The sequence below is a fragment of the Pteronotus mesoamericanus genome, unplaced genomic scaffold (genome assembly GCF_021234165.1).
Source record: "Pteronotus mesoamericanus isolate MK-2021 breed Mesoamerican mustached bat unplaced genomic scaffold, CSHL_Meso_final scaffold_85, whole genome shotgun sequence".
NCBI classification, from domain to species: Eukaryota; Metazoa; Chordata; class Mammalia; order Chiroptera; family Mormoopidae; genus Pteronotus; species Pteronotus mesoamericanus.
The window spans coordinates 21,273,484-21,288,969 of record NW_026555329.1 but is presented as its reverse complement, the minus strand read 5'-3'; the positions used below and the strand labels follow the sequence as shown (position 1 = coordinate 21,288,969).

General features: G+C 34.4%; 1 protein-coding gene across 5 annotated transcripts in view; it reads left to right on the top strand.

Annotated features, from left to right (window-relative positions):
* The window catches only part of ANKIB1 (ankyrin repeat and IBR domain containing 1), a 144,994-nt gene that overhangs the window by 98,880 nt on the left and 30,628 nt on the right, over positions 1 to 15,486 (top strand). For all 5 annotated transcript variants that reach the window (XM_054564120.1, XM_054564119.1, XM_054564118.1 and 2 more), the window contains 4 exons: positions 2,420 to 2,628; positions 3,836 to 3,924; positions 10,826 to 10,970; positions 12,366 to 12,532. In XM_054564120.1, the coding sequence (XP_054420095.1) occupies positions 2,420 to 2,628; positions 3,836 to 3,924; positions 10,826 to 10,970; positions 12,366 to 12,532 (610 nt within the window). The remainder of the gene's footprint in view (positions 1 to 2,419; positions 2,629 to 3,835; positions 3,925 to 10,825; positions 10,971 to 12,365; positions 12,533 to 15,486) is intronic.

The window sequence follows — 15,486 nt, the reverse complement described above, 5'->3', positions numbered from 1 at the left end:
TTAAGTCCTTCAGATGTCTGCTCCAGGCCATTTTCCCAGAGTCACCTTCTCTGACCTCCCTGACTGGGATTCTCTACCTCTTTCTTCATGTTGCTTCTGACATTATGATTGTTTTTTTAAGTGCATTGAATTTACTTAATGTGTTTCTTCTTACTAGAGTATAAGTTCCATGAAGGCAGGAATTGTGCCTCATTTTTCCTTCCATTGTATTCCTACTGCCTGACACAATGCGTGGCACATAAAAGATATTCAGTAAGGACTTGCTAAATGAATGATGTGTTGGAATCCAAACAGAAATTTTGCTGAAAGTATTTGTAGTAGACAAGACTAAAATTTAGCATATTTAATATCTCTATATATGAATTATAATATATTTTTTTAACTCCTTTATTAAAGTGACATTTAAAGGTGACATAATGGAGCCCTGGACAGGTAGTTCAGTTGGTTAGACTGTCATCCTGATACACCAAGGTTGCAGTTTGATCACTGTCAGGGCACATACAAGAATCAACCAATGAATGCATCAATAAGTGGAACCACACATCAGTGTTTCTCTCTTCCTCCCTTTCTCACTCCCGTCCTCCCTTCCTCACTCTCTCTAACATCACTAAATTTTTTAAAAGACATAATAGCCCTGGCTGATGTGGCTCAGTGGATTGAGTGCTGGCCTGCAAACCGAAAGGTCACTGGTTCAGTTCCTGGTAAGGGCACATGCCTGGGTTGTGGGCCTGGTCCCCAGTTGGGAGTGTGCAAGAGGCAACCAATCTCTTACACATTGATGTTTCCCTACCTCTCTTTCTCTCTCTCTTCCCCTCTCACTAAAAGTAAATAAATAAAACCTTTAAATTTTTAATAAAAGTGACATTATAGAGACTTTCTGAAAACCATATTTTTTAAAAAGATTTTTTAAATTTATTTTTAAAGGGAAGGAGGGAGAAAGAGAGGGAGAGAAACATCAATGTGAGAGCGAAACATCCTTTGGTTGTCTCTCATATGCACCCCAGCTGGGGACCAAATGTGCAACCTAGGCATGTGCCCTGACCAGGAATCGAACCAATGACCTTTCATTCTGCAGGTTGATGCCCAACCAACTAAGCCACACCAGTCAAGGCATTAATTACACTCTTCTAAGAAAAGTAGTTTTAACTTTTTAAGTAACAACCTATCAAAACCCTGAGGTCCATTTAGCAACATTTCCTGGAACGTACTCACGCAGTTTTTTTCAGTTGTTGGATTCTTCTTACTCTTTGTAATCTAATCTCTCTTTCCAGTCTTACTGTCCCTCCCCCCAGACCATGTGATATATTGTAACTTTACAGAATTGCTTATGTCTGTCCATTATACTTCTGTGCATATACAGTTTACGTAGGCGGAAATATTTTCCCTCTATTGTCATTGCATGTCTGAGTCATAATTATCCTGTTTAAACCATCAAATAGGTTGACTTTAACATGACTGAAAAAAATCTGGAATAGAAAATTTCCACTGCTGCTATTATTTGAACTGTAAAATTGTATAGAATGAGCCAATGGTTTATAATTGACTCTATACTGCTATTGATCCTCCACTTTATTGTTCTACACTTTGGAGACACAGAAATTGGTTTCAAATCCTTCATTTTCTGTGTGAACCTAAATAGGTTATATAATTTCCCCAAGTGTTGGTTTCTTTGCCTAAATAATGATTGAAAAATTTTTGGGAGGAATACATGAAATAATGTGCATAAAACACCTAGCAAGACAATTGGATATATAAGTTTATAAAAGGTTAGGATTTCATGGCTCTGGACTTTATAATAACATGCTTCACTTGGCTATTTTAAAATGTTGATAATAAGATAATCTTTTTTAGTTAAGTCAGATTGGAGCTCACTTAATACAGAATTTATACCTAATTCACTGAAATTTTATTTATAACTGTGGTCCCTTCAGAAGTTCATTCAGCTTTTAAGCTGTTTATTAAATGATTTTTAGGACTTATTGGCATTTTGAGATGTTTATAGTGACCTGTGCAATCATTTTACCACTTGACACCAGTGAGGATAATTGCAAAATTACATACTTTTCTTGAAAGAGTAAAACAGCTCCCTCAAACCTATGCCAACAAGAATTTAGTAAATTCTGAATGTAAGCCACCTCTTTTTATTAGTAGTAGAGGTGACTGGAAATTTTGACAATATTGTTCAACACATGGTTGTAATCCATGGTAGATTATAAACATTTAAATTCTGTTTAAAAATATTACTGGTTATAACATACCTGATTGTTCATTTGCAATTACTACTTTATATAAATAATTTTCCTTTTTTGAATGACCTATATCTCTCTAATTTATCCTCACTTTCTTTTGTTATTACGAAGCTCTTAAAATGCCATATATTCTGTTTTTTTGAGAGGTATTCATTCCATTTTTCTTAAAGACTGGGACAGGGAGAAATTACTTGAAGCTTGGATGTCCAACCCAGAGAACTGCTGCCAACGATCAGGTGTTCAAATGCCAACTCCACCGCCAAGTGGGTATAATGCCTGGGACACGCTCCCTTCGCCAAGGACTCCAAGAACTACACGCTCTTCTGTCACCTCTCCAGATGAAATAAGTCTATCTCCTGGGGATTTGGACACCAGTTTGGTATGATTTGGTATTCAGTGTACTTTCCATAGTTTTGTATTTAACTCTTTTAATTATTTAAAATTGTTTCATAGACCCTCTAGTCATATTCTTGTAATTGAACCCTATACCTTTCTTAAAGGGTTCCATTACTTCACTCATGCTTTGGTAAATATTTGTTATCACAGGATATTTTTGTGATCTTGGAATTACAGATTGAAAAACAAAGGTTTTCTTTTTTCATTTCAAAACATAAAACATAAAAGTGTTTATGAAAACCGCCTACTATATTTCTCCTTAAAACTCTAGCTGCTTGGAGTTTTTAAACACCATGCTGAAATATTAAAAGTTGATATTGTGATAGACACTTTAAACCAAGAATACGAAAACCTATTTTATATTTTCTTCAAGACATTTATACCACTTAGATAATTATGTATTTGTTTTAGTAAAGCTTCTGGAGTTTGTCATCTAGATACATAGTATTTCCATAGTAAATGTTACTGAGAAACAGTACTGCCTTCGTCTGCATTTTTAATTGGCATAACATTGGTGTACTATTACAGGAAATTTCAATGTTTGTTGAATGATTCGGCCACTGAAAATATGTGATAAAAGTACTGCAGATTTTATCTAGGCCTTCTTTGAAAACAGATTCCTACCTACCTTTGTAATTTGCATCTGTAACATTATAAAGTTTGCTTCTAGTAAGTCATTGGTTAGAAGATACATAGTTTTATAGCTGAGTTCCCTGGGTAGAAATCCTTAAATTGCTGCTCTGAATATACTGAGTTGCCATATTGAAAAAACAATCACTCTGTTTTTATAAATTTTCAGCGGTGAGTATAGGGTGAAGGACATGATACTGAAGTGGTTATTTTGAAATAGGCAATTTGATCTTGACCTAAATAGATTGTAATGATTTGTTTTTTGTTACTTCCTTTTCCAAATACATAGTCAGTTGCTGATTAATTTAATATATAAATTTGAAATGTAAGAGTTTAACTTTTGTATTGAAACATTTAAATTTCACAATCATTTAGAATGAAATAGCCGTATTTGTCATTCAGTCAAAAGTAGATACACTAAATTTAACTCACCCTTACGACTTTGAAACACTTTTTATACTTACTAGACTATTTTTACCTTAAATTAATGAATAAATTAATGTATTACTCTTTCTCCAACATATGACTTTGTTTAAATCATTACTCTTCTTCATTTCCAGTGTGACATTTGTATGTGCAGTATTTCTGTATTTGAAGACCCAGTGGACATGCCCTGTGGCCATGACTTTTGTAGAGGGTGTTGGGAATCGTGAGTATATATGCAGCTTAGTATTTCTTACTGCATGATAACACTGTTACTTGGTAATAAAATTCTTTGCTTTCAATATTTAATGATATAGATTACAGAGCTATGCTGAAATATACTTTACTAAAAAAGAATTTTATTTTTCTTATTTTAACATTTTCCCATCATTAATTCAGTAAAATTATTTAATGTAGTAATTTGTGTTATTTAGCTTGATGTAAGGTAGTTTATGGAACAAAGCAGGTATATGTAAAAACATTTTCTTAGTATCTTAATTTATATTACATATAAAATTCAAGCCTACACCTAATATATCCCAAGAATTTTTAAGCATCTATTTTTATGCTTTCTTTGAATTTTTTGTAACTAGCAAATGGCCTTGAAAATCTGTAAGAGTATGGATGTTTAAGATTCCTTTTTAATCAGTTCAAATTTTGATGTTTGTCGAATGATTCAGCCAGTCAAAATATGTGATAAAAGTACTCCAGATTTTATCTGGGCTTTTTTATCTAGTTACATGTTTCTGCTAGGCATGGTTGAGTATATATTACAAATGGAAAATTTATTTTGCTTCTCATGTTTATTTTTCTTTCCATTATCTTGCCAAGATTTATGCTTTCTCACATCCATTAACTTTGCTCTAATGTTGCCCTTCTTAAAAGAGATTTATGAACAAAATGAAGAAGATCACTATAATGAGCAATACAATATCATGTTTTCTCTTGAGAGACAAATCTGCTGATTGATGACCTAAGAGAATCATGTCATTAGTTTTTAAGGAAATCTGAAAAATTGAAAGTTTTCAAACTTCTTTTTTATGGAGTGCTGAGTATCAAGTTCAGGGAGTTGGGGAAATACCTCATTGGGTGAGAGAGCAGGAACATAAGCAAATGAAACAACTTCTTTGAGGTGTAACTGGCATACAGTAAAACCACATATTTAAAATAAATAATATGATTAGCTTTGGCATATGTATATACCCATGAAGCCATTACCACAAGATAATGGCTATATCCATCACCTCCAAAAGTTTACTCATTTCTCCTTGAAATTCCTCCAGCCCTTCTTTTTCTTCCTCCCTCCTTCCTCTCCCACCACCACCCTCTCCCTCCAATCTGTAGGTAACACCGATTGCTCTTCTGTCACTCTAGTTTCACTTTGAGTACATTTTCTTACTCTTTTCTCCAAACCAGGGTATGAGGCAAGATTTCATTTAGAGGGGAAAAATTAGTGCTTTAAAGACAAGACTAAATAAAAATATCTGATTGTTTATTTTAAAACATAGGCTGCACTCTACTCAGAGTCTAATTATGTAAGATCCAATCAGTATAGTTGATTCAGGTAAATTAATTGTCAAGGGTCAGAGTTCACAATCCAAAGTGAGCTATTAACTGTATTGTATTAGGAAGTATTAGCTGGGTTCTACCAGGCTTGCTGTTGTTGGCCTTGGCTTTTATATGAAGGCTCAGACACACACCTCTACCCCTGCCAGGGATTTACTTGAATTTTTTTCAACTTCCTTGACCTTTCTTACCTAACTCCTGTCATAGAAACCATCTGCCATAGTCATCACAGACTAGCCTGGAGAGGTTAATGATAAGATTTAAATTTAGAACATCTAATTATTGTTTTCCATGGTACCTTATCAGCCTACCTAGAATTCTCCTATGCACTCCTGCCAGGTAGTTCTTGCCAAATCAAGCACCAGTAAAACAAGTTTCAGGTTGGGTGATTCATATGTTGATACAGTCATTTTTAAATTAATTGTAGTCTTTTCCTATCTCATAGGCATACAGAAAAGACACCCCTCTGTCCAAGAAGCAAGGTCCTTAGATAACTTGAAAACCCCTCCATTTATCTTGCACTTCCCTACCCCCTTACCTCATCAGTCCAACCAGATGCTTTGGAGTATCTATGCCAAGAAATTTAATGAAAGGGAAATTATTGTTTTCTACCCAGCCTAGAATATTCTTCCTGCTACATATTAGTTGTTGATTTAGCTAAGTGGCAACCTCCCTGTGCCTCCATTTTGTAATCTATAAAATGATGGTACTAGTAAGTACTTAATAGATTATTGTCATTTTATTGTTAAATGGCTTAATATATGTAAAATGCTTAGAACAGGGGCACTCAATAAATGCTAGTTATTAATCATCCTTAATATGATAATAAGCAGAGAAACCTATCTATGATATAATCTATGAAGCTGACCTACAAGATAAAAGTATAAGTAAAGTTTGCCCTAGATTTTTCTCTTTTACTAACATTCATTAACTCCATATTCTGCTTATATATTTAGTGGAAGTTGTATTTGGATGAGGATTCAGGGCATGGCTCACAGAGAAATTCTATCTGCAGTGAGGTCTTCTCAGTTCTGTAGGTTAATTCCCCAGAGGTAATGAAACCTGCTCTGATGCATTCAGAATAAATAAAATTTAAAACATCTTCACATAGCAACTATATCTAAGCAAGTTGTGCATCCTAACAGGGGACTACAGCCATGTGCCACATAAGAATGTTTTGATCGATGAAGAACCACATATTCAATATATGAAAATGGTCCCATAACATTATAATGGATTTTAAGAAAAAGTTTGTTTGCAATGTTGGAAGGAAAGACTGAACCCAACTACAATGCCAAATTTTCTGCTACCTCTGAGTGGTTTAAATAGATGAGGAGATGTAGCATGCTGTCCACCTACGCGCGCACGCACACGCACACACACACACACACACACATGCACACACAAACTAATTTCCCCTTCCTCCATTTCTCTCTCTCTCTTTCCTCCCAGTCCTTTTCCTCCCTCTCCTCCCTCTCTCCCTTCCCTCTCCTTCCTCTCCCTCTTACTGTTTCCCATCCCAAGCTTTATCTCTCTGGGTCTCTTTGGATCTCTGCTCTTCCTTTCTCTCTCCCCCTCTCCCTTCTCCTTATATCTACTCTCTCTCCAAAGGCGTTTCCCTCCACAGCCCGCCCCCACCCCTCATTGCGTGTGCACACAAGTACACGCACTTTAACTTTTGTACCATATTTTTACTGTACCTTTTCTATTTTTAGATATATAAATATTTACCATTACATTACAATTGCTTGTAATATTCAGTACTACTTGCTGCACAGGCTTGTAGCCTAGGAGCAATAGACTCTTACCATGTAGCCTAAGTGTGTAGTGGACTATACCATCTAAGTTTATGTAAGTGCACTCTATAATATTCACACAAGAATGAAGTCACCTAATGACACATTTTTCAGACTCTATCCCTCCTTGTTAAGCTATACATGATTGTATAAGGTAAATTATGTCCAACTTTCCAGGGAATCTATTCATAACTAAAATGAAGAGATTCCTCTCATGTGAAAAGGGAACTCTACAATTAGCAATTTTCTTTTAGTCTCAAGATCCCTTTACACTCTTAAAAATTGTTGAGGACTTGAAAGAGCTCTTTGTATGGGTGATATCTATCTATATATGCTATATTAAAAAACACGGAAAATTAGTATTTTTATTCATTTTAAAATAATAATAAACCCATTGTCTGTTAACATAAATAACATTTACTAAGAACAGTAACTGCTTCTATTAATAAATCAAAAAGGTGGTATTGTTCTCCCTTTTTGCAAATGTCTTTAATGTCTAGCTTAATAGAAGACAGCTGTATTCTCATTATACAGTATTGCTTTGGTCAAACATGGATATGCAGATGAAAATTAGAGAAATATTCAGATAAGTGTGGATACTCTTTACATCAAAATCCAACAAGTGGTAGTTTCTTAATGGTTAATTGCAGCGTTAAATCTAAAACCACATCAATAGACCTTTTTATACTTTTACATTAAAATCCATTGGTCTGCGTTGTACTTTGAATAGCTCTTTTACTCTTGCATGATTTTATGACATCATTTGGAAAATGTTGATTCACTGGATTATTCAGATCTTCCAGTGTTAACATATTTCACACTATACACAAATATAGTAAAAAAGTCACATTAGGTGATACCAGTCTCATCAGAACAGTCTCTAAATATTGGAAAGCTGTCAAGCTCACAATAGCAAATAAGAATTTTTTTCTAATTCTAAGTTTTATTTGAAGGCTTGAATTTTACTATTGTCAACAAATAACCTCAGTTTTTTTCTTTGACATGCCAGGTTTATTTATTCACTTTCAAAAGTAGTCTACCATATAACCAAGTCTGAAAAATCATTGTTTGTAGTCACTCTTTCAAAAGAAAATAGTGTTCTATGATAAAAGCAGGTGGGTCTGCATGTAACTTGACAAATTCTAAGGGCTTTCCTTCAGACAGCCCTCAGGCTTTGGTATGCAGGAGAAGCTCGCTATGCTTACTTCCTGTTTGTTTGCACGGAATACTCAAGATATGTGTACTCATGGGCTAAGATTTAATAAAATTAAATAATCAATAAATGTTGTTAGTACATCAATAATGAATAACTTTTATTGCTCTGACAAGGGCATTCTTAAAGGAAATGGGCATGGTTTGTTTGTTGGTTTGTTTTTTACTTGTGAGTATGGAGCAGTGAAGAATACAAAGTCTCCTGGTATAGTTTCAGTGTCACCACCATGATTCATGCTAACGCATCAGCAGGTTCTGTTTTTAATTCTCACCTGCAGATATGTTTATTGATTCTCTTATTTTTAGAAAGAGAGAGATGTGAGGGGTGGGGTGATAAACATTAATTAGTTGCCTCCTGTATGCACCTCAACCAAGGATGGAACCCGCAATCTCTTGGTGTACGGGATGACGCTCCAACCAACTATGGAGAGAACAATACCACTTTTTTGTTTTATTAATAGAAGCAGTTACTGTTCTTAGGGTGGCACCAGCAGTTTTAACCAAAAGTAAATGGTGTCTTAATATCATTTTGAAAATAATGTATGATCTTATTAACCAATGTCACCCCAATAAATTTAATTTTTTAAAAATCTTGTAGAAAGAGAAGGGGTGGGGGAAGAGAGGAAATAGTTTTGACCTCATAAACCCCCTAGAAAGTCTCAGGAACCGGCATAGGCCCACGTATCACACTTTGAGAATGGACATGCTGTAGCATTTGCCCTGAATTCTTTATCCAACCTTCTGCCGAATTGTTTTTCCTGACACAGAGTAATACAAATAATTTTTAACTGGTAACTAAGGTGTAGATGTCCTTCTATTGGAATATGTCAGAGTTTTGTGGAGCCTGTGTAGTTTTAAAACATTGAAAATAGTGGGGAAGAGTTTAAGCATGTTGAAATTAAAATGCCTGTGGGATATTTGAACAATAATGTGTGTAATTAAGATCTATAACTAACAAGGGAGATCTGGGCTTTAACTTTCAGAATCATTAACATATAGGTGGTAGTTTATGTTAGGGGTACTTAAATCATCCAAGAAGATTGTATGGAATAGGAAGGGAAGAGTTATGATGTAAAAACTCTAGAGAACAATAAAATATAAGTGACCAGGAGAGTAAAAGGCAGTAGTAAAAGAGATGGACAAGGAGCAACCAGAGGTAAGAAGAATGCCAGGGGAAAGGTTTAGAAGTTCTGGGAGCCAGAGAGAATCTGAAAGAAGGAACTATTCACCAGAGTCAAATGCTCTAGAGAAGTTAAAGCAAAATAAAAGCTGAGAAGTCTTGACCAGTTTGGCCTAAAGGGGGAGTTGTTTTTGATAGAGGAAGCGGGGCGGGGGAGAGAGAGAGAGAGAAACATCAACTTGTTGTTCCATTCATTTATACATTCATTGGTTGCTTCTTGTATGTGCTCTGACCAGAGATTGAGCTTGCAACCTTGGAATAATGGGACAACGCTGTAGTCAACTGAGCTGCCTGGCCGGGCCTACTAATTGGTAGTCTTGATGGCAGTGTTGAGATCTAGCCATTCAGTGAAGAGGTGATAGAAGCCAGCGGGTTTAGAAGTGAATGGGGTAGACTTGAGGAAGGAATGACAAATCATTATGAACTGTTTTGATGTGAAAGGAAAGCGCACCTAAATAGGGTTGGTCATTTGGTTGAGAAAAGTTTTCAGGATGGGAAAAACTTGAGCATGTTCATTGTGCCAAGGGTAATAGATGTTGGGGGGCGGGGTGGGGGAGAAGAATAACAATAAAACCTTTGCTAAAATATATAAATTTTTATTTCATGCAAGCCACCATGCAGATCAAATGTTTTATGTTATTTACATAATCAGTATAATAACCCCCAAAAGTGCATATTATTATTTCCATTTTACAGATAGTAAAAGTAAGGTACAGAACAGTTAAAATAACTTAAGATCATACAACTTGTGAGTGGCAGGCCTGGAATTCTCTAACTCAAAATCCTGTTCTTAACCATTTAATTCACCTCAGACTAGTTTCTGTCCATTTTCCAGGATGGCTTTTTTTTACCTCAACTAGTTTGCCTGCAGTAGGACATGAAGCTCATTTTATTATTTGTCTTCACAAAATATAAGCAGAAAACCTTTTCTTCAAAAGGCATGCTATATTTCAGTGCCACCCCAAATTTTCTTGAATTATGCATGGTTTAATTCTGTATGATTGTTCCCTTTTATTTAAAAAGGCATAGAATATTGAGAATTGAAGATGACCTTTCTAAACCAGTCATTTCTGAATTTTTAATGTTAAATAAATTGTTTCAAATTTTTAAAGATGAAGCAGAACAAGAATATGTAAAAATATATAAAACATACAAATTTGTGTGTATATATTGATATATGTATGAGTGGCTGGTCACTTAGTAAGTGTTCAATGTGAATTATATGAATCAGTCAGTGTATTACAGTTAATATTCTGCATCTGGTTCATTGGTGTTATTTTAATTATATTCTAACAAGATTAAGCATAAAGAAAAAAATCTTAGACGTAAACAAATGACATCTTTGCCTATTTTTTAATTGATAATTTTAACAGATTTTTGAATCTGAAAATTCAAGAAGGTGAAGCTCACAACATTTTCTGCCCTGCATATGATTGCTTCCAACTTGTACCTGTGGATATCATAGAAAGTGTAGTTTCTAAGGAGATGGACAAACGATACCTACAGTTTGATATTAAGGTATGCTGGCAATTATCTGTCCAATATCCGTCATTTTAATTTTATGAAACCTATAACAACAGATTTTATTTAATATATTTGTTTTATTTTTCACAAGAAGAATTGAATAATGGAAATGCAATTTTCTTTTGTCTCAGAAAAATTTCATAAATGAATGGTAGCATTAGAGTTTCAAGCTAAAGCATTATTTTATAATCATGAAAGAAGTAAAAGTGAATAGCTAAAGTAGCAGTTTACCAAAAGAAATAAAACTGTTGCTCAGAACTGTGTACTGATTTGCCTACTGTACTTTTAAAACTGATTGATCAAAATAATGTTCAAAGTAGATAGTACTAATTTAAGCTTTCCAAAAGACACTGTACTTTACATTCCTAAATATAAATATTTAGAAATAAAGATCATCAACTAAGAAATGTATGGGGTTTTCTTTCAGTTTCAATTAATAATTTCATATAATGAATTATATTGTTTATTACCTCTTTTTTTCTATCTATATTTTTATTCAGGAGTAATTCAAGAGCATATGCAAGTTACTTTTTTTGTATCAATTTAAAAGTTACATTTTAAGTTCCTTGTGCAGAATTTTTGTGTTCTAAACCCTCATGCTTTTAAACACTTTTAAAACAGAAGTTCTACTGTTTCTTTAGATAGAAAACATAATAATAATATTGATTTTATGTATCATTAGAGTGCCATTTAGAAATATAGTTTTAATGCAACTAATAATCACATATAAGATTGTGTTTATAATTATGTTCATCAGAAAAGTGCCACATTGTATGAGAAAACATTTCTAAATTGCACATTTTCTGTGTGAATAATTGCATTTTTACTTTATCAATATCATCCCGGTTTTTAAAGAAACTTTAAATTTTAAAAATCATGTCATTACTAGATAATTGCCACTTCTTTTAAGTTGTTTCATGATTTCACTTATATGTGGATATCAAGGTCAAAGCAAAACAACAGAAACAGAATCATAGATACAGAGAACAAATTTATGGTTGCCAGAGGGGATGAGGTTGGGGGGATAGGTGAAAAAGTTGAAAGTTATAAAATAATTAAGTCACAGGGGTATAATATACAGCATAGGGAATATAGTCAATAATTCTATATTAACTTTGTACAGTGACAGAGGTTACTAGAATTGTTGTGGTAATCAACAGACATCAAATCACTATGTTGTACACCTGAAACTAATATAACAGTGTATGTCAATTATACTTTAAATAAAAAGTTGTTTCATACTTGCTGGTACTGTTTTAAGTATCTGAGACTGACTACACCTTGTTCTTTCTTTTTTTGGCTTTAAAGTAAATTGACATAGGAACACACTATACTAGAATTTAGAGTTAAAATATTTATTGTTGTATTTTGTTATTGTTATTTAAACAGGCCTTTGTTGAAAATAATCCTGCCATTAAATGGTGTCCTACTCCAGGCTGTGAAAGAGCAGTCAGACTAACGAAACAAGGGTCAAATACATCTGGGTCTGATACACTGAGCTTCCCTTTGCTCAGAGCTCCTGCTGTGGACTGCGGAAAAGGACATCTCTTCTGCTGGTCAGTACAAGACAAGTTGGAAATAATCTAATCACCTTTCTCGTAGTTTTTTGAAGAGAATCTGTACCTTGAATCAGGCCTTTAAATTGTAGTGTTTGATATCATTCTTATTAGTTTAAAAAATGTATATTGAGTTTACATTTATTCTGTGCTTGGTATGTGTGGAGCACTGTGCCAAATACGTTGATATATTGAGTTCTGACTTTGCTGTGAATTGAGTGCTGTAATTACACCCATTTTACAGATAAAGAAACTCAGGCACAGAGAAGTTGTTCAGGGTTATGTGGCTAGCATATGGCAGAAGTCGGATTAGAGCCCACCTCTTTTTGATTCCAGAGCCTGTGCACTTGAACTCTAATATCAAATTGCTGGCCACAGCTTAGAAAATGTTTAGAGTTTCAATTCTTTCCTTAAAATAAAAGTCTCTAGCAGTAATTCTTAACCAGAGATGCCCAGAATTACCAAGACAACTTTTCTGAATTTTCATCCCAAACTCCAAGATTTTGATGCAGTAGGTTTTGAAGTAGGACTCAAAAAAAAAAAACCCCAAAACAAACAAACAACACCAAAAACCCTCTTACACTATTCTAATTCACAGTTCTAGATAGGAACTACATTGCATGTCTTTGTTTATTTTCCAGTGTCTGATAAGTACACAGTAAGTATGAACTGATGATAAATCAGTAATAGGTGGGCTATGTAACTGTGTGTGTTTGTCTGACATCAGCATTTTAACTGTATTCAGAATAGATTCAATGATAATTAACTTTTGTTTTATTTAATTAAATGATCAAAAAAGCAATAGTATATGTTCTGCTTTTTGCTCATTTACAGATTTATCATATATGCAAGGATACACTTTAGATGATTATATACTCTACCCTTTATCTACTTATTAGAAACCAAAATGGAATTGTAGCATTGCTAGATAGTAAAAAGGCATAGTAATAAAATATTCCTACCCTGAAAGATTGATTTCTTACCCTAATCATTATTAGCATTAGATAAAAATATTTCTTCACCTGATTATCCCTAAATAGCACTAAACTCTAGGTCATATATCACCAAATGAGTGTCCATACCACTTTTTGAAAAAAAAGTTTTATTGGAACATAGCCACATTCTTTGTTTTACATTCATAGCTTCCTGCTCTTATTCCTATAGTAGAGCTTTCCCTGTAATCATAAGTTACAAATATTTTTTAAAAGACATTTTAAGTAGAATTCTGCTCTTTAGTGTTTTAAAGAGAAGCACAATCTGCTTCATGCAAAAGGAAGCTTTGCAAAAGATATCTTTATAAAATAAAGGCATGGGGCTCTGGGTTTGCTTCTCTTTTCCCCCAAAAGCTCAGATATATTCCTAAAGATGATTACAACTACAAGAAATGGCAATAATTATTTCTTCTTTTTAAGAACTGCATGTGACAGAATCAGTTGAGAGTTACCCACAAGATGAGTCTGCCTGAATATAACTGAATGTATTCGTTGTTAGGAGGGGAAGTAGGAGTAGGCATTTCTTTCCCTCCCACCACAAGATAGCCCTTTCTGTTATAAATTGTCCACCAGCCAGTTCTGGACCCTTTCTAACTCAACCTACAATGCTCTTTCCCCTTCGCCTGTATAATTGCGATTTGTCTCATCTTGACAATATTATCCCCAGACAGTGTGCAAAACGGGTCCGTGACTTTCTCCCTTCTGTTTTTCTTTTTATTAACTAGAATATGCTACTACTTCTTTGCCCTCTGAACTAACACAAAGCCTTTCTTCTCTTAATTAACTCTTCAAAGATTTGTTGTCAGAAATACTCCTTGGCTACCAAAATCTTAATCTGTGAGGAGGAGAACTCAAAATTAACCTGATATAGTGGTTATTTCTCTCCTGAATATCTCCTGGTCCCTTTAATCACCAGTATCTCCTTTGGAAACTGAGAAAATTACTTGGACTTCACCTCTTCTAAATCCGTAGAAGTCAAACATTATTGTAGAGTTATTCACTAAAATTGACTGGCAAGAATATTCTAAATAATAGTGAGATTTTTAATAACGTAACATAGCTGTGGAGCATTTATTTATTGAAACTATGCCTTTAAAGTAGTGTCACCACACCATGAAACAGATTTGAACCCCTGATAGGAAGGCTTGAATCATAGTGATACACCTGGTAAGAAATCAGTTTCAGGTTTCTAGTCCACTTAACTTTCCAGTGAATGTGCAGACTTGTCAAATATTTGTAAAAACTTTGAAAGTGAATGTCTTGGCATTAAAAGTGTCATCATCTCGTTCTGTTTTCCTCCAATACCCAGGATAAGGATTTTGATAACATAACTCCGTTGGTAGGATCATGAATCTTGATTGAGTTAAAGTAATAGTTTCATGCTTCATCTCCTTCTCCGTAGACTTCACAGACAAAGGGACTCTTTAAAGAGTCCACTGGGCAAAATAAATGAGGTCGTCCTTGTTTGTGGCCTAATAGTTGAGTCTCATCTTCTCTTACATAATCAGTCTGAAACTCTTAGCTTAATAGCTCTGGTTATGGAAATAAAGATTTTTCCAGACTGGCAGTATTCAGCTATTTAAATACCAGAGTCCTTCTAGCTAACAGAACATTCCTCACTCTTTCTAGGCCAGGAATGAAAACATGATGCTATTTATTTGGTAGAGCTCGATCCTTAGACCCTGTTTAAATATCATGTCCTCTGTACAAAGTAGCATACCCATCTAAATACAGGTTTTCCCCACTACCCTAAAGTAGGGCAGAATAAGGGGAAGTGACGTAAAGCAAAGAAGTAACCATTAATTTTATGGAAAAATTTCTGGTGTTCCCAAACCCAAAATATAACCTATGAAATCATACCAAATAACACATAAAACCTAAAGTAGCAGTAACGTAGTAAAAGCAGGGCTGCCCTTGCTGCCCCAGGTGCATGTTGCCTCCGCAGTGGCATGCTGCAAAACA